Raw genomic sequence first — 19,412 nt, forward strand, 5'->3', positions numbered from 1 at the left:
GCAAGCGGAAACTTATGCTGCAGGAATATTGTTCCCATCCAGTTTCAATGCACTATTCATTGCTACTGAAAAATACCAAAAGAAATTGGTGAGTAATTCTCTTGGCTGCACAGAATTTGAAATTATGCCAGAAAGCTATATTTCCAGTACTGACATGATTTTAAACACATGTAAAATTGTATAGCTGGGTCAGGAAGACAATGGTTAGGAAAACTACAACTGCAATTTGTAAATTGGTGCATAGAATGACTTCAGCAAATGTGATTTTTTTCTCGTCGAAAACTTTGGAAATCAGGAAATCAGATTTTTTCAAGCTATATGGCAAACAGAGGCCAACTATTCTTTCACAGGACATTGCCACAATTACTGCAGTGACCGAAATCAATATATTTGTCATACCTTCTCTAAGGCCTTTATGTTGATCTCACTATAAACAATGACAAACATAAACAAAAGGAAGGTATGAATAGTGCTATAAAAAAAAAGCTTATAATGCACTAATATTGAGCAATGCCATCTCCATAACTTTACAAATTTTTCATCCAGTTAAATAATCACAGAACTGATAAAAAATAAAATATTTAATGCAAAATGAAATTATGACTTTGTTCAGAAATTAATTATCAATGATGATAATAAATCACTAATACGGAAAGCTTTAAATGTGTGAAAGCCAGCAATGTGAAAATTAATCATTCTAAAGTGCTGTCACACTGTAGTATCAAAGAACCATCTGGCCACCCTACTAGGTGCATTCAGAGACAGGTCTAATGTCTGAGTGTAAAGTGAATGAAATAGTTGTCCGATCAGTAGTCAGGAACATAGCTACGCAGTTGATTTTTATTTTTATTTTAGGGAGAGTGAGATCCTACTGCCCTCCTGTGGACTGTACTGTCTGTTGCTTGATTAAGTAGAAGATATTTTAATGCATGAAAGTTGCAGCACATTCTGGGTATCTCATGGAAGGACAAAATCACAAATGTGGCAGTCCTCTTAAAGGTAACACGCCCAAGTATCTTGACACTCAACATGCAGAGGAAACTTCGCTGGCTCAGGCTTGTTCACAGGATGGAAGACAGTCACATACTTAAGGATTTTCTGATTTGCAAGGTAACCAGAGTGGGAGTCAGTAGGATGCCAAAAGCTCCACTTCAAGGAAGCTTGTAAGCATGACATCAAGACCCTAAACATTGATTCTTATGCCTGGAAAATGGCAGCATCGCTTTTGGGCTGGTGTGTACCATCATGACAATTAGGTACCTACAGTAGCAGAGCAACAAGTCAGCACCAAAAACAACAACCCATAATGACACCTGTTAGCCACTTCATATGCAGCACTTATGGTAGAACTTGCCCCTCATGGATTGGTCTCTTCAGCCATTAGACAAAGTGCAGCATATGAAGCTACCCCATTTTCCAACTGATTTCATTTGCTGCATGTCCATCACCTTACACAGATGGAAGGATGACACCGGTGGCGGATTTTAATGCATAAATTAAGTGTTCACACTTAAAAATTCAAGTATCTATTTATTTTCATTCAACATCTTGAGAAGCCCTTCATCTTTTTAGGTGGATGCAGGGACAGGATGTGCTATGATGGTCTGCAAAGTTTGTTACTTCAGAAGTTTTGTATTTACACAGAGTTACATTGGGAATGCAGTGACTTATGTTATGTTGACAAATGTGGCAGCTATACTGTTGCAACCTTTACGGGAATTGCTGTCATTCCAGTTGAGACAATATTCCTTTAAGGAGTTGTTGCTTGGGAACTCAGGTAATCTTCCCCAATCTGTAAGACAGTAAAGCCTCACTGATGTGCAATTAACACTTAATCAGAAAGAGGCAGCAGGGAAACCCCAAGTAAGAAGACTGAAGCACAACAGTAAACAATAATCACGTCCAAGCTGCATCCGGTCAGCGAAAGAAACAAGACAATCCTGAGGGAGTTTTGCTAGTGGAGGTTAAACTTTTTTTAAAAAGTGAAAGAATATCGATGGTTGCAAATCTTATTATCTTTCTCATTCATTCAGCCTCCACTTACAAATAGGGAATATTCGGAAGTATAAAAACTAATGGAGCATTCTGATGACCTGGAGCTCCATGCCAGCTTGGAGGACAATAGCATTGCAGTAGTTGTCTCAAGCAGTCAAGACAATGACTTTTTAGGAAAAGCACATTAACTGTGCCAGGTGCCTGCCTTGCAGATGTCCAATGCAGGAGCCCCCTGCTTAGAATAGAATCATAGAAAGTTTACTGCACAGAAAGAGGTCACTTGGCCCATCATGTCTATTCCAGGTAAGCCCAAGAGTTAAAAACTACACACAGTAAGTTGCAAAAATGTTGCAGTGGGTGAATCCTGCAGCAGAGGGGGATGAATTTTGCTAAGCAATTTACTAATCTCTACTCAGTGATGTGTTTACTTAAAGTCTTGCTCCTAAAGGAAGGAAACCAGAGCAAGGAATATGCAGGGAATCCAAAATAAAGTGCATGAAGAAATAAAGGAACATTCCAGAACAAGATGACTCATCAGATGTTAACTTCTTCACGGGGAAGTGTCACAAACTGACTCCTTATTGCCATGACAGCAAGTTCTATTTGTATCAGATAGTTGAACAAATAACAAAGATACAAACCAATTATATTCTCTTGGAAAATAGACTTCAAATTATGTCTCAAGAGATAGTGCTGTTAAACAAAACACTTGGAATGAGTGAGAGATTGAATTTGTTACTTGATTTCATCAATTAGTTATGTTACTCCTCTGGGTACAAACAACTAGCTAAATATTAATTTTTCTTTTTTTTAATTCTTTCACAGGACGTGGGCGTCACTGGCTAGAGCAGCATTTTTATTGCCCCTTTCTAAGTGTCCTTGAGGTGGTGGTGGTGAGCTGCTTTCTTGATTTGCTGCAGTTCATGTGCTGTAGACATGCCCACAGTGCTATTAGGAAGGGAGTTCCAGGATTTTGACCCAGCAACAGTAAAGGAATAGCAATATAGCTCCAAGTCAAGATGGTGTGTGGCTTGGAGGGGAACTTGCACGCGGTAGTGATCCCACGCACAAATATCCTTGTGCTTCTTGGTGGTAGAGCTGGGTTTGGAAAGTGCTTTGTAGAAGAAGCCTTGATGAGTTGCTGCAGTGTATCTTATAGATGGTACACACTGCTGCTACTGTGCCTCGATGGTGGAGGGGAGTGGATGTTGAAGCTTGTGGATAGGGTGCCAATCAAGCTGGCCGCTTTGTCCTGGGTGGTGTCAAGCTTCTTGAGTGTTGTTGGAGCTGCACTTAAGCAGGCAAGTGGAGAATATACCGTCACACTCCTGACTTGTGCCTTGTAGATGGTGGACAGCCTTTGGGGAATCAGGAGGTGAGTTACTCTCTGCAGAATTCCCAGCCTCTGACTTGCTCTTGTAGCCACAGTATTTATATGGCTGATACAGTTCAGTTTCTGGTCAATGGTAAGGCCCAGGATGTTGATAGGATGTTGTTTTATCATCTCTTCTGGCCTGAATGGGATGCAGATCTCCCAGCTAACCCAAATTTCTGGACAATCATTCATATTTCTAGTATACATATATATCAGCAAACTAAGCAATAAGATTATATTTAGTGCTAAACTGATAGACTGAATTGTTTGTAAGCTACAAAGGTTTCTGGAATCAATGTAATAAACAACCAGATAATCCATTTTGGAGGTACTGATACATCAATCTGTAAACTGCCCTAGATGCAATCTGAGATAACCAATTCCACAAATTTTTCTTGTCTTGCAAGGAAAATAACTGAGCTTTGCACCAGATTTCTTCATGCCAGCACAGCCAAAATTATGGTAAACAGAGTAAACCCACTGTGTTAGCCACTTTTTGATACCTGGTTCTGAAATCTCAGGTAACTTACTTTTCATACAAGTGTTTGCTAGGTAAGGAGGCAAGTGCATTGTCCTGCGAAGCAAGCCAGAATCAGCTCTTCAACAGAACAGTTATGTAACATTGCAGATTATGTGAAAGAATAAGAGCACTGAAAAGGTTCAAAGTAATTTGTCAAATTTTGGGGAAATTGTTTAAAAGTATGCTATGCTATTCAAGAGACAATATGGTGCCTGAGTGCATAACATTTATAAATACAATTTGACACACTGTGGGTTAACAATAACCCCGATGAGAAGAGATAATCTATAGCTTAGCGAGGTCACCTCACTTCATGGCTAGAAACACCATGTACAGCATTTAAATGTGACCACTTACAAAAGGAACCCAGAGTGTGAAAGGCAAAGGGCAATTGTCGCACAGTTACTGAACTAATGTAAACTGTTATGCTAGAAGTTTATGTGCAGTGTTCTCACAATTAATCCATTGATTTACTGAATGTGTAAGTAACCCAAAAAGCCCGTAAGGTCCCATTTTTACTCTATGTAGAGTTAGCTGACATCAGCTGGGTAGAAATTAGCCCCTGCACCCTGAGATGACTGGAAGTTGCATATCTGAAGATAACATTATTTTTGGCTTTAATTTCATCTTTCCCATATGCTGGTGAAATAGCCTATGATTTGCTGATTTTTAAAAAACTGCTTATGTGATTCATGCGGGAGATTTAAATGCAACTTTTAATGTTTGAAGAATCATGGGCATTATCAATATTCTGAAAATCACAGGGCTTCTGAGTGAAATGTTGGTACTGAGTAATGCTGCAAATCTTTCTTTCTTCTTACCTCCAGTAACTTATCCCCAGGTACCAGCCCATCAGGGCTGTTTGCTGGACTGTCATCTTCCACCTTTGCCACAAATACTCCGAACAAATTTCCACCACAAATTTGGATCCCTAATTCCATCTGAGTTTTCTTTAGGAAAAGAAATCTTGGCTCAGGAATTTGATTGGTTGAATCAATTGACTTTCTGTTGAATTAAAAATACGGAGAAGAAAATTAAGGAACATAGTCATCTGTAGGTGAATGTGATACACATACAACTGGCTTATCATGAAATGGGTGAATCAGGACATGATGGTTTTTGAAAATCCTTTTGTCCATTATTCATTTTTTACTTTACATTTATTACCAAATCATTGCAGGTTTCTTAAGTTTTTTAAAGACGACTGTTGCCCTGAAAACCAGCAGCAGCATCACACCAAGGTTAATCCTACATAAATGCTTTTCTTCTTTCCTTGTAAATTTTCTTTCTTGCCCTCTGTTACAAGGCAATGGTTGCTCACTTGGGTTTGTTCAACAGACTTGTCATCAATTTTTCACTGTTAACAGCAATGGTAGCAACACAGTTCAGCACATATTCTATCCTCAATGGATGAATACACACAGTCCAGCAAGGAGTGGTGCAATAGGTCAATAGTGGTCACTCTGGTTGATTTACCCTCCTTTGACTACTGTACTGAGCCCAACTGTACTGTCTTACTATTGCTCTAGCTAAGATGATAAATTCAGCACAGATCTGACATCAAATCTGGGACTTTCTTGGTCTGTGTGGATCAGTTTATTTGCTGGAAAAATTTACCAAGCCATTTTGCCATAACTTCCATGGAACATCAAATTCATTGAAACATCTAGCAGTATGTCTTACTCCTCTTAATTATTACCTCCTTACCCAAATACCATGTCCTGTGATAGGGCGCAATTACTGGCACCGATAGCACTCCAATACCTTAATCAAATGGCAATTCTTAGTGTGATTATAAGGTTCAATCATGGAGGGGACACAGTCAGGCCCTGTCCAGTCATCACCCAACACCCAAATATTCAAAGTTCTTTGAGCATAGTCTCTCCCTCCGGAACAACACTACTAACCAGAAGTTTCCTGCATTTTGGAACAGTCTCATTGATTTTAACAAGACCACAACATTGAGTTGTCCAAGACTGAATCTAGGTGCCTCTAACCAGAGGAGAAAAAGTTACAAGGTATGTAATATAACCGAGATAGATTCTAAACTATAAAAACAAAACCAGGTTTAAAATAGCAAAATATATAGGGCTGCAGAAAATATTTAACTTTCACTTAATTAATGCTGAATGAAATGTAGGCAACATTCTCAGTAATATTTTGAAAATTAATTCTATTCGGAACAATAAAATCATAGAATGGTTACAGCACAGGAGGAAGCCACTCAGCTTGTCATGTCCATGTCAGATCTCTGCAACTCACCTAGCCCCATGCATTGCCTTTTACCTATAGCCCTGCAAATGTTCTCTTCCCAGATAATTATCCAATTCTCTTTTGAAAGCTTCAGTTGAATCTGCCTGCACCACACTGTCAGGCAGTGCATTCCAGTTCCTAACCATTCACTATGCAAAAACCTTTTTCCTTATGCTGCTGTTGCTTCTTTTGCCAATCACCTTAAATCAGTGCCCTCTAGATTTCAATCCTTCCACCAATGGGAACAGTTACTCCCTATCTACTCTATCCAGAAGCCTCATAACTTTGAACACCATAGTGAGCAATGCCCTGTTTTAAACATATTCTTGTTGTTTTTGCTTGCCTAATTCCAAATCTGACCATCCTCTTCAAAGTAGCACAACTATTCTAACACTGCAGGTGGTTCACTGGCCAGGCAACAGAAATAGGTGTGTGGAAGCTCAAAGAAATTCCACTTTGACCAGAGTCAAAATCTTCTGCATTATCCAAATGGAATAAAAAGAACAAAGTTTTATTGCTACCCATACTGAAGATAGTTTAGTCAAAGTGTTGTAGAACAGTTCTGTTTACAACTGACCTGATAGAGTTACGTGGGCTAGTGGTTGGGGTGGTTTGCTTTGATGGTGGGGTTATTGTCCCTTCATCTTGTTCACTCACAGCATCAATTATGGAGTGATTGTCAGGTGTTGTTGCTCCACTGCCTTGGGGAGTCGTATGGTTGCTTATTGGTTCCAGTCGAGAACTAGCAACACAGATCATACAAGCATTAGCTTTCAGTTATTAAAATATCTAGAAGGCTTTCAGAACAGCCAGCATAGAAAACTAACAATGGTTATCATACACATTCACAAGTCCAATATACTCATAGCTATTAATCAACACCTTGGCTGCAATGAGGTGCAAACCCCAGGGACACCACTCTGCAGCAAATTTCTCTCTTTCTCTAATACCCACCGAAAATACTACATGGCGAATGGTCAAAAGATAATTTCTGCCTTGGCCACTTAAAGCTGAAATAAACTGCAGTATCAACTTGGAGACAAAATAAAAAACAACATCCAATGTCAGTACCATAATTAATCCATAGAGGCATTTTTTATAAATTACGATATCATCAATATTCCCATTCAATTTCCTTTATAAGCAGATTTCAAAAGAATATTTTTAAAAATATTCTATAGAAACATAGATGTGCACAATTGATGAATAGCAATCGTTTTTTAAAAATTACATGTAATTGCTCATTTATACCACTAGCCTAACTTCATTGGAAATTTGCACTGATTAAAAGGCACTAAAGTCACATAAAAAGCTCAATGATCCATTTAAAAAGAAAAACTGATTATGCTTCTTTGACTTGGTACTAGCTGAAGATGACCCAAGATGGAAGTACACATTCAAGAAAAGCTTAATATGTCCATTTCTAGTGCAACCATTGGAAGTGATCTGCTGCATTGCTCAAAGAAATCAGTGTCCAAATCTAAGTTCTAATTTGTACGATTGAAGTCTCACCTGGAACGTGAGTGGTTACCCAGTTGATACATATGTGGGTTATATTGTGCCAAGATGGTGATAGTCTCGCATGGCTCTGTCTGTCCAATAATTAATCGGGCCTGTTGCTCAGTGGCATTCCTCAGATTAATGCCATTATACTGTCAAAAGATATTAAAACATCACCTGTACTGCTATTAATGCAACAAAGAATGCTTTCTTAAAACCAAACAGTTGAGAACAGATGACAAAGAGAGAAAAAGAAAGTGAGAAAAAGAACCTGCGTTTTTGCTGCACCCTTCATGTCTCGAAGACATTAGAAAGCACTTCACAGCCAGTTAATTACTATTTCTATGAAGTAGGAGAATTCAGCAGTCTATTTTCACACAATAAAACACAAGCATTTATGAGATAAATTACCCTGAAATCTGTTTTGGTGGGGATGTTTGAAGATAAGTATTGGCCAGAACATGGAAAGCCTCTCTGCACAATATCTGGGATCATTCCATTTAACAGGCGAATGTGACATTAATTCAGTGGTCCTTTAAAAATAGTTTTTAAAACAACACACCTGCTTAGTAAAGCCCAAAGTGTTGGATCTAGGTTATTTGCAGTGGGGCTTGAACTCTCAATCTTTTGACTCAGTGGTAAGAGTGCTACCACCAAGCTAAACTGGCATAATGCTGATAGGAATGCCTTAACACAGAGTATTTGGAGTATCAACCTACCTTGCAATGGCAATCACTTCAAACCGCTGGCCACTAAGCTGTTAGTTTCTGCTGTGCAGCTGTGGGAGATTGGAAGGAGAAATATGTCGAGATGGCTCAACAAGATTGGTGGCGCCAGCCAAAGCTCTTGGCTGTCGGTGGTCTGTAGCCTTGAGAAACTGATTCATACCCTATTTTCTATCAATGGCTTTGGGGAAACTTAGGGAGGTGTAAAATGTTTGGAAAAACAGGAAAATAATTGCACTGTTAAATCAATTTGATCTCTCATAATTTTAGACCTGGTTAAAAGGAGCACCACTACCATACTCTGACAAACCATCAGTACAAATTACTACTTTTTTTTAAAGCTTTGAAAGAATATTGGGTGGACAGGAAACGGGACTGTCATCAGAAAGTACTCATTTTCACGGTAGCAACTTATGAAAACAAAAGCAAGAAGTTGTAGTTCCATGCTATGGTGAAGCTGAATCTGAAACAAACGTAGATAAAGTGCTTTTGGGAATATGCCAATTTGAATAGGTAATGTACAGCTTCTAATTGGGATCAGAAAGCAACTACACAATATGGGTCTCCTTCTTAGAGACACCACTCTCAAGGAACATCACAGTAACCCTAATAAAAGTAAAGATAATTGAAAAATGAATAGCATCCTCTCTCAAAATTCCAAAATGAGTGATGACCCAGGCCAGGAGGACCCACCTGCAAAAATCTGCTCCAATCCCACAAAATGGCATACACACAAGCCCAGAGAAAACATTAAAAGCAAATGCATAAGGTTACCAAAACTGACAACATAATGCAAACTGACTGAACTGAATCGCAGTTGGGCATTGATGTATACTGGGATTCCCCACACATGTAAAATTTGTGCAAAACAACAAAAACTTCAGATATATAAGATTTTCCTCATTATCATCAGCTAATTTTGCTATCACAATTAACTAGTTAGATGCCTTTACCTCAAGTAACTGGTCACCATATTCAAGTCCTGCTTGATGAGCGATGCTTCCACCAATTACTTTGGAAACAAATATCCCTCCATTTTCTCCACTTACTATCGAAATTCCAAGGGGTTCAGTTCCTTTCTGTACTGTCACATGACGGGGTTCTTGTAAATAGGGCCTTTAAAATAAAATCATTTTGGAATTCCATTAAGTGTAACACTCAGTGAAATCTAAGGTTTTTATAGGAAATTAAATTAAGGTAACAGAGCACCTGAAGTTCAGTTCTATTTTTAAACTGAGCAAGAGATGACAAATTGAACTGGTATTCAAAATGGGATTTTAATCTGTACCGGGCAGACATGAGTGCATTACAAACAGAAAACAGAAACGCTAACACGGGAGGCTATTTGACCTATTGTCCCTTTGTTGGTGAGAACATTTGACCTGAGGAAAACTGTACGGGGAGGAATTTGCTCATGTACTGTGGTAACATGGAGATATATGTCAATTTCCCGTGAGTAGGTAGGCAGGCTGCATTCTTCACTGATTTCATTGGAGAATGCCATGAAGGTAGCAGCTCTGCCTGCTCCAGCGAATCGAAGTAAGCCTGCCCTACTTGAGCAAATTTCTCCGCTTACAACTTTTCCAATCCTATCATCCTTAAAATTTAATAAGCAGGAATGTACAGGAGAAAAAGGCAGTTTTGCATAGCCTGTCAATATATTCTATACTTGGTTAGCTTTCTTATGATTTAAGCACAAGATAAATTATACTGCATGGCACAGTGACAATCATGGTTGAAGGAAGCCACGAGAGCAACAAATATCATTGAGGTATCGATGTCCATCCTGACAGCAGCCAACAAGGCAAAGATGTACTGGAAAATTTGTCTTCTACCAGCTTCCAGCAGAACCAATTTTGTACATTATGTGCAAATCAAAGTTGCTGTATTTAGGCTATATTCCACACCAAAATGTATCAAAATATGTAACAGAGTGAGAAAGATAGCTGGTAGTTAATGCATACAATTCCATCCTGTTTCCAGTAACAAAATCCTGAAAAATGTTAACATGTTTGTGGGCTCTTACAAGCTGTGTAACCAGCCTATTTCATTTGCGGTTCTGTATACAGTATTTTATTTGATATGCAAATCTAAATAACCCAATCAGGTAATAAAGTTTTTTGTTTACACATCTACTATCAAGTTAAATTACTAAAAAATACTGATGTCAATAAGCCAAGGTTTTTTAAATAGCATGCACTGCCAAAAGGTTGCTGACCTGAAATGTGAACTCCGTTTCTTCGCCCCACACTGTCTGACCTGCTGAGTATTTCCAATTCCTCCAAGTGTAAATGCAAATTAAATTTTGCTCAATTGCTTCATGCACAGCTAATGTTAAAAGTCTGAATAAATATAGGGTTGAAAATGTAGCCACCAAACAATATTTATGACATCAACACAGCATAGATACTAATTTATTTGGCTATCACTAGGTTGTTCTGCTTCAGTGCATGCTGTTTCTATCCAACATATGAATTATGGGGGCAAACCTCAAGCCCACCTACAAGTCATAGTGAAATGCTTATTTTTTTGTTCTTAGTGTCCTTGCACCTTTTGACATAATGACAGAAATCATTTTTATTCACTTATCTGACATTTAAATGTTCAATTAGCTGCTGTCAGGCAAACAAGAGAGCCTCAAATAAACAGCAACCTTGCATGGGGTTAGAGTTGCCATGCAAGAGCTTCCAAGCAGTCATTGAGAAATGGGAAATGACACATATAAAAAGCAAATCTTCAGAATCACAAGCAGGAAAATAGAAAGCAAGTTAATTTGTAACAGGCCAACCTCAGACTCCGTAGTGATGAGAATCGAGGCCTAGGAGTGAGAGGAATTCTCAGAAAGGACCTATTACGGAATAGGTATCTAAAAAGAAGGGGCAGAATTAAAGAAAAACAGTCGTAGAGAAAGAAGTGTTCAAAGCCTAAAACTTTCATGCTTCAGAAAGCTGAGTAAGAAATAAGAAAAATATAAGAAACAGTGATAAACACAAAATTATTTCTAAATTACAAACTTGTTCAATAAGTTAATCAACTGGTAAGGACATGACTATAAAGTACAGTTTTGGGACCCACTATTTGATGCTGTTTTCCAAGTAATCAAATTAACCTCAAGGAAGTTGCAGATTTTTAAAAAACGCACATCGCTATCCATAATAATTCGGCTTCTGAGAATCATAATTCATATTGAAAATGTGCCCATAGATAGAGGTGTTGCAGCGTTAACAAAATGAATTTATTCAACACCTTAAAATACCAAAGCTCTCAGCCTTTGCTAATAGAACTTTTGTTATTAAGCCAGATTCATTAAAACATCATTGGAAACTAAATTAGAACATTCCAGAATGCTGTAGACATAATACAACCTTTACTTTATGCACTATAAGAATTATACAAAAAGTTTCCTTAATAGTTATAGATTAATCACATAATTCCTGTAATCTAGAAATGCTGCTATTTAGAGAGCACACATTAAAATATTTCTATATTAAGCAACAAGCCTAACAAGAGCACATTTTGACTTGTTTTCTTGTAATTCAAGGAAGTAGTGGTTACTTTGCTTTGCATGGAGCTTGAATAGTAAGGAAGATATTATGTCCTGCCACCATAAAATGACTATAGTCACAAAGCGAAACAATGCTTTTCAAAGACCAACTGCATGGCTTTGCTGCAATGAAAATGGTATTAATGTCATAAACTATAAAAACATTAACAAATCATTTCTGTTGGCTCTGGACAGTATTAAAAAAAACGATTGACTGAAAACACAAAACTTGCATGTTACTTGCATGAAGGAATGTGAAAGTAGGGCTGGGCTCAGAAGTCTGAACCAGGCATTTAAAGCACAATTCCACCACCACAGGTGATGGAAAAAGCATTGGGAAAAGTATTTGAAGATTTGAATTGAATTTTTTTTTAAACCGTCTTCAGGTTATGAAACATGCTGTGAAAACATACGTTATTTACGTTTAGTTCAAACATGTTGTGAAACATACCAGTTGTTTACAACATTTGGTTCAAACGTATGCACCGAAAATCAGAAAGTTCTCACAGCTTAGTTAGAATCACTATTAAAACAAAGAAAGGAAAGCAAGGTACTTTAATTCTGCAATTATACTTTTCTATACTAAGGAAATTATACTTTGCAAAAACATGATGTTTTTCACTGTAGTCTCACTTTGTAACCTGACGTAGGTGAGCAACAGTAATCTACATGTGGTTGTTCAATGTTTGATTTTTTGAGTGGGTATGGAGTCTGATCCTCTCAGTGCCATGATGGCAGATTGGACTGTGAGTAGTACAAAATAAAAAAATGCAACACAAATTAGATAAGTCTCCACTTGTAAATATCAATGTTAGGATTTAATTAAGGACTCAATTATACTCCTACTACAGGATAATTTTGTAAGAAATGTATTTCTTTTATCTGAATTACTCTTCACGTTGAATGGACTGACTTTCCAATCATAACCCGAGTCATAACCTATGCATTTTAATGGATTGCCATTGAAAGGCAAGGCCGTAATCTCTAGTAAAAGTGCATTCATGTCACACACAATCCTGTGCTGACAATGCTCTGTGTATTTCAGTGAGTACTATTAAGTATAACCACAAGTACAATAGGAAGCAAAGCAGGAAGTCATACAATTCTAAATATAAAATGTGCAATAAGGACACACCATTCATACCTGTCTTTCCGGTGTTCTCCTGTCGATACAGGACTGATGGAGATCTTAGTTAGAGAAGAAATTGAACTCTGTGATTGGCTGCTGCCAAATGAAGATGTCTCCAGATTCATTGGTGACTGTGGGGGTGTAATCAAACTGGGGCTGCTACGCTCTGAACCTGATTATAAACACAAGTGGGTTATTTAGAAATCCTCTGTTTAAAACAAAAAAACAAGTTTCTCTATGTTCTCTACAGTAATTTCCGAGGAATATTCAATTTAGTCTCACGTGTATCACATGTACCAACTCAGTTAAACATCTGTGGCAGAAAATTTACTCAGTTTTCAATAATTCAATTCTTCTCTATTTGAAAAGTAGCAGCCCTTCTTTTCAGTCAGCTTTCCTACGTGGGTTAACAGGCTTTTTTGTGAAATAAAAGGGCCACCAAAATCTTAATTCTTGGTTTTCTACAAAAAGTCGCCTGCAGGATCACTTTAAGATATTATGTATTGTAAAATTATTGTAAAAATGTAAAAATTGCATATTCTTTAAAATATTGTGCCATATTGCAAGCCAGAATGTACCAAACAAATAATAAGCAAATGAATCAACATCTAGCATAGCACAACAGGCTCTTCATTATATGTCACATTTATGAAGCGTTTGGCAATCCAAATGCATTGCAGCAAAGCAGATCCACACAATAGTATCCCAGGCAGATGTTTTTTTTCTTGCGCATGCGCCTTACTACTTGCGTATGATAAACATTAGAAATGGTTAACTCATTACTTTGTTGAGACAAGGGGTAAGGTTTTAGGTTGAATAATAGCTTAGAAGCCAAACATTGCCATAGCAACACAAGACAAGGTGAACATAAAAAGGGCAACTGTCATACTGCACCCAATGAGAAAATAACAAGATTGTAAAGTACTAGCAAAGTCATTCCACTCCTTCCACACACTGGCACTTCCACAATTTTAGAATTTGCTTTTGATGCATCAACATTCTGGGGGGGTTACCATTGACCAGAAACTGAACTGGACCTGCCATATAAATACTGTGCTACAAGAGTAGGTCAGTGGCTGGGGATTCTGTGGTCATCTTCTGACTCCCCAAAGCCTGTTCACCATGTACAATGCACCAGTCTCTAATGTGATGGAATAAATACTCTTCATTTGCTTGGATGAATGCAGCTCCAACAACATTCAAGAAGCTCCACACCACCCAGGACAAAGCAGCCTGCTTGACTGACACTTCATCCATCACCTTCAACATTCACTCCCTCCACCATCAGCGCACAGTGGCAGCAGCGTGCACCATTCACAAGATGCACTCTGCAACTCACCAAAGCTCCTTCGACAGCACCTTCCAAGCCCGCGATTTTTACCACCTAGAAGGGCAAGGACAGCAGATTTAAGGGTGCCACCTGCAAGTTCCCCTCTAAGCCACACACCATCCGTTCCTTGTCATTGGGTCAAAATCCTGGAACTCCCTTCCTAACAACACTGTGGGTGTACCTTCACAACGTGGATTGCAGCAGTTCAAGAAGGCAGCTCAACACCACCTTCTCAAGGACAATTAGGGATGGGCAATAAATGCTGACCTAACCAGCGATGGCCACATCCTGTGAAAGAATATTTAAAAATGTAGAAAAATTACGAGTTAAATTGATCTGATTTAAGGAAATGAAAATGCTTTCCCAATTTATCCACACAAAATACTTAAACACAAGTACCTGCATCATCCTTACCCGAGAGGGGCAAATTTAATCATTCTTAATAGATTAGGTTGGCAAGGCTGAAGGCCATTACTAAGTGCCATGACTTGGTGAGCACATCCAACCCCCAGTGGACTGAGCCAACCAAGTAACAAAGGTAAACGAGCAAGCAACTTGATAGAAAAAGATCCTCAAGAACACTTGATTTAACTTGTTATAGTTGATAACAATAGCACACTAGGAAGATTACGAACATCTGGTATAGTCCACACACTAGCTCTATTTATTTGGCAGGTTCCAAGCAAAACCAATCTCTTATTTCGGAAATATGTGCAAATAAAACTATTAAAATCAATTGACCGGAATTTAGTTGAGGGACCCCAAGTTGGAATCCGCCCCTGGAGCGTTGCAGAGATATGAGCTATCTGTCAGCTGTCTGCAGTATCATAACTCAAGCAACATCAAAACAGTTACAAGTCCTTGAAACATTTTTAGTAATGTCTGATTTTTAACCTGAGCATAATTCAAATAGCAAACTTCCTTGCTATGAAACTCAAAGTGCATCAATATAGATCCCTAATTTCCTATTACAAACCCTTTAAGGTTTTAGAAATGATTCTAGATGCTCATTTGCTGTGGTTGGAGAAAATTTCATGACAACCAAAGTCAAATCCATCAACTGACCACACACCAGACATTCACCTGATATGTTCTTTACCTCCTCCTCCCTGCTCTCCAGAGGGAAAATATGGGGGAGCAAAAAGAAGAGAATGCTTGTAACAGTTAAATCATGTGTTGCAGAAGATTACCTCTGTCAGAACCTGTTGTCAATCGGGGATATCGGGTGTTTGAAGGGATTCGAATCCGTCCACTTTTACTCGGAGCAAAAGCCAGGCTGCTTGATGAACCTGCTGAAAAACCAGAAAAGGGTTCAGTGGTCACTCTTTTGCAAATAAATCTGGCAATATTCCAAAAATAAATCAACTGAGCAAGTGAAGAGTTACCGATACGCGCACTGGCAGGCAGAGACTGTGTTCCATGTGGTGTTGTGCTTCTGGGGGACTCAGACAAATCACTCGAGTGTTTGTGATCTGGGCCAGTCAGATCCAAGCTGTGGTGTGCATGATGCTGTGGGCTAGAAAGCAAAATAATTAAGTTTTATTCTATTCTAGTTAAATGTTCTTTTATACCAGCAAGTAAAATTATACAACAAAAGTGCAAATTCAAAACATTGATTTAGAAATGAGAATATTAAATCAGCTTAACCCTCTTACAGTGTGTCCAAAACCAAACGTCATTCTATTTCTTCACCAAGCAGTTCTAATGATCTTCTTATCTAACAGTTACAACCAATTCTGTAGCTTTCGAGTTGCAGGGATGACAACGTCTAGTCCAGAAGATCCGCTTCCCTTGAATCCCTTCCCACTAAACTGATCACCCAACTTCCCTCCCTGGCCCACAAGCTAGCTGACATGTAAACAATTGTCCGGTCTCAAATATTGTCCCTTTTCTCTTGCAGAACTACCATCATCTGCCTCTTCGCTATCAGAAAGCCTGCGTAAATTCATCTCAGTGCACTGTCTGCCTCAGCTGACCTGCTGCTCAAAGTCTTACCCATCCCTTTTCCAGACTCATCTATTCCAATGCTCTCTTTACTGGCCTCCCATCCTCCATTAGATCCAAAAACAATGAAAGAACATAGTTCCAAGTCAAGATGGTGGAGTTTGCAGGGGAACTTGCAAGTAGTAGTGTTCCCATGTCTCTGCTGCCCATGTTCTTCCAGGGGTAGAGGTCACGGGTTTAGAAGGTGCTGTCGAAGGAGGCTTGGCAAGTTGCTTCAATGCATCTTGTAGATGGTACTTACTTCTGCCACTGTACACTAGTGGTGGAGAGAGTAGATGTTTTAAGGTGGTGGATGGGGTGCCAATCAAGCAGGCTGCTTTGTCCTGGGTGTTGTCGAGCTTCCAGGGTATTGTTGGAGCTGCACTCATGCAGGAGCTGCACTCATGCCTTGGACATAGCGTACAGGCTCTGGGTAGTCAGGAGGTGAGTTACCCGCCACAGAATTTCCAGCCTCTGACCTGCTCTTGTAGTCACAGTATTAATAAGGCTGGTCCAATTAAGTTTCAGGTCAATTGTAAACCCTATCACTTCCCCTTCCCCTATTAAGGCCCTCCTTACAACCTGCTTCTTTGACCATGCTTTTGCTCACCTTCCATAAAATCATCTTCAACACTAATTTTGTTTATTATGTCTGCAAAGCAGCACGAGATGTTTTCAAGGTTAAAGTTGCCCTGTAAATCTTAAGTTGTTGTTGCAGCAGTAGCGGTACATTCAATGCTTTGTTATTTTATGGTCTTATTTTAAAGCTGCTTCATACATTGTGGCACTTTAATTTTTTTGATAAGTCTGGTTTAGCCAGACTATACCTATAATAAATGTTTTAAGTATTCTCACCTAAAACTGTCAAAGGCATGCACAGATTCTGGAAAGCAAATTGCACTCTGGGGCCTATGCCGGGTCCGTGGAGAACCATTAAAGCTTTCAGTTGGTGAATGGTTCCTTGTTCTACTTTAAACAGGAGGAAAACAAACTGTAAGTGATTTAAAAAGGTTTTCTGACCCGATGTATAATACTTGAGCCAGAATTTCTCTCCTAAAATAGAAAACTCTAATTTGGTTCTAACGTGGTTTTTGCTGTTGCAGATGTCCTCAAAAAGGTTTGTACAATAAACTTCTCAATTGTATATTATTTGAACATAAGAATGGTTTCAAAATACCTGTTTTAAGCCACTTACATTGAATCAAACCCAAGACTTTGTGCTATAATCAGTATTAAAATACACACATCTTTATCGAGTAAAGTTCAGCATTGCTGCATAGGCAGATAACAGTTTTATTTTTAAAATTTGCATAGAAGTACCCTTGAAGAGTATATGCTCGTTAGGTGTTGAAAGTGCACTATATGAGCATTTTTGTTAAATTTTCTTCTTAAAAATTGTCCAAGAACATGAGGGCTCAGCAGAAATAAGGAATCTGGATTGCTAACCAAATCTATTGGGTGATTAATACCTATGCTGTGGATGGGGGTAGCACATCTGACTAGCCACGGAGGGATAGTTGGCACTGTGGACCATGCGACTGCGAACCGTGAAGAAAGGAACATTTGGATTCCGCAGGACCGCTGTCACAGCTGGACAAGGCACAAAGTTTCTCTGCACATTGCCTGTGTATAAAATGTAGAAATTAAATTTAAATGGTCACACCAACTAAATAAATACCTTCATTTATACATTCTTAAATGAAAAGTATGCGACAAATCGAAGCAGAAGTGAGCAATGCTCACCAGAAAGCCAACAGTTCAGTTCAAGCATCCTGTTACTCAATTTCAAAAATATAATTATAGTACACAGAGGGAGGCATCTAGTGAAAACCTAATACTTGATCCTCCTGCCAATGGAAGAATTTCTCCTTACTCCATAAAAAAATTTCAAGATTTTGAACACCTCTGCCAAATCCTTCTTACTTTTTCCTGCTCTATGGAGTACAATCTTAGCTTTTCTAGTCTCTCCATACAACAGAAGGCACTCGGCCCTGGCACGATTCTGGTTAATCTCATTTGCACCCTATCAAAGGCTATCACATTCATCCTGAAGTGTGTTGCCTAGAATTGCACACAATACTTCAGCTGAATCTAACCAGTGATTTATAAAGACTTAGCTTAACTTGCTTGCTTTTGTGCTCTATGCCACAATTTATAAAGCTGAGAATTCAGTATGCATTTTAACAGCCTTGTCCACTTGTCCTGCCACCTTCAAAGATTTGTGCACGTGAACCACTAGATCCCTCTGTTCCTGCACCCTCTTTCAAATTGTACCAGATTACACAGCCTCTCCTAATTCTTTCTTCCAAAATGCATCTGCAATAAAACTGTAACAAAGACATGAATATTTGAAAGTTTTTTATTTGAACTGAAATCCATAGTTTCAGCCTCCTACATATAAAACACTATAGTTGCAACATGTATATCTGTATCAAAGGTTAGAGACCTACTCTATCCAGTGATATTTAATTTGTTGTGCAACATTTTTCATCTGCACGTAATTATGTTCTAAAAGAGCATCCACTGGTTTAACTGCAGCTTTGGTTTGCCACCATTTAGATTTGACAGAGTAAACAATATAATTTACTGGTCAACAATAACTCTCATATTTAATTCTATATCCAAAAGTGTTGACAACATTTTTTAAATGACATCTCAAGAAAGAAATGAATCAGGAATGTGATTCAAAATGCTAAAATAAAATAAAGAGCAGAATAAGTATGTTTCTTAATATAGCAGCAGATATCCCAAAGATTTCTTCCTCTAAACCAACCTGCTGTTGCTGCGCCATTATAGACTGTTGACATATAGCCACCACTGTGAATATGTGAGCGTTTTGGTGTATACCGGTGCCATTCATGTAGTTCCAAAGACAGGCATTCTTCACTTGTGTTGTATTTGAGAATTGGTGAGCAAGATGCATGACTGTCATACTGTGAATGAGGGTCAATATTTTCCTGTGAATATAAATAACGGCACTCAAATCATCTGTAGTACAACAATTCCTCACCAAAAGACAAAAGAACTTCCAGATTATTTTCTGAACGTGCTTCTTCTA

General features: G+C 38.5%; 1 protein-coding gene across 18 annotated transcripts in view; it reads right to left on the reverse strand.

Annotated features, from left to right (window-relative positions):
* The window catches only part of dlg5a (discs, large homolog 5a (Drosophila)), a 178,592-nt gene that overhangs the window by 16,643 nt on the left and 142,537 nt on the right, over window positions 1–19,412 (reverse strand). For 3 of the 18 annotated variants that reach the window (XM_078530827.1, XM_078530818.1, XM_078530814.1), the window contains 11 exons: window positions 19,128–19,311; window positions 17,824–17,977; window positions 17,210–17,323; window positions 15,757–15,887; window positions 15,562–15,663; window positions 13,057–13,213; window positions 11,157–11,234; window positions 9,322–9,484; window positions 7,656–7,795; window positions 6,721–6,885; window positions 4,712–4,895 (listed from right to left, as the gene is read on the reverse strand). In XM_078530827.1, coding sequence (XP_078386953.1) covers window positions 4,712–4,895; window positions 6,721–6,885; window positions 7,656–7,795; window positions 9,322–9,484; window positions 11,157–11,234; window positions 13,057–13,213; window positions 15,562–15,663; window positions 15,757–15,887; window positions 17,210–17,323; window positions 17,824–17,977; window positions 19,128–19,311 — 1,572 coding nt within the window. Of the gene's footprint in view, window positions 1–4,711; window positions 4,896–6,720; window positions 6,886–7,655; window positions 7,796–9,321; window positions 9,485–11,156; window positions 11,235–13,047; window positions 13,214–15,561; window positions 15,664–15,756; window positions 15,888–17,209; window positions 17,324–17,823; window positions 17,978–19,127; window positions 19,312–19,412 lie in introns of all 18 variants that reach the window. The other 15 variants (XM_078530822.1, XM_078530828.1, XM_078530830.1 and 12 more) reach the window with 11 other exon arrangements.

This window comes from Cetorhinus maximus, chromosome 27, assembly GCF_964194155.1.
Source record: "Cetorhinus maximus chromosome 27, sCetMax3.hap1.1, whole genome shotgun sequence".
Taxonomy (NCBI): Eukaryota; Metazoa; Chordata; class Chondrichthyes; order Lamniformes; family Cetorhinidae; genus Cetorhinus; species Cetorhinus maximus.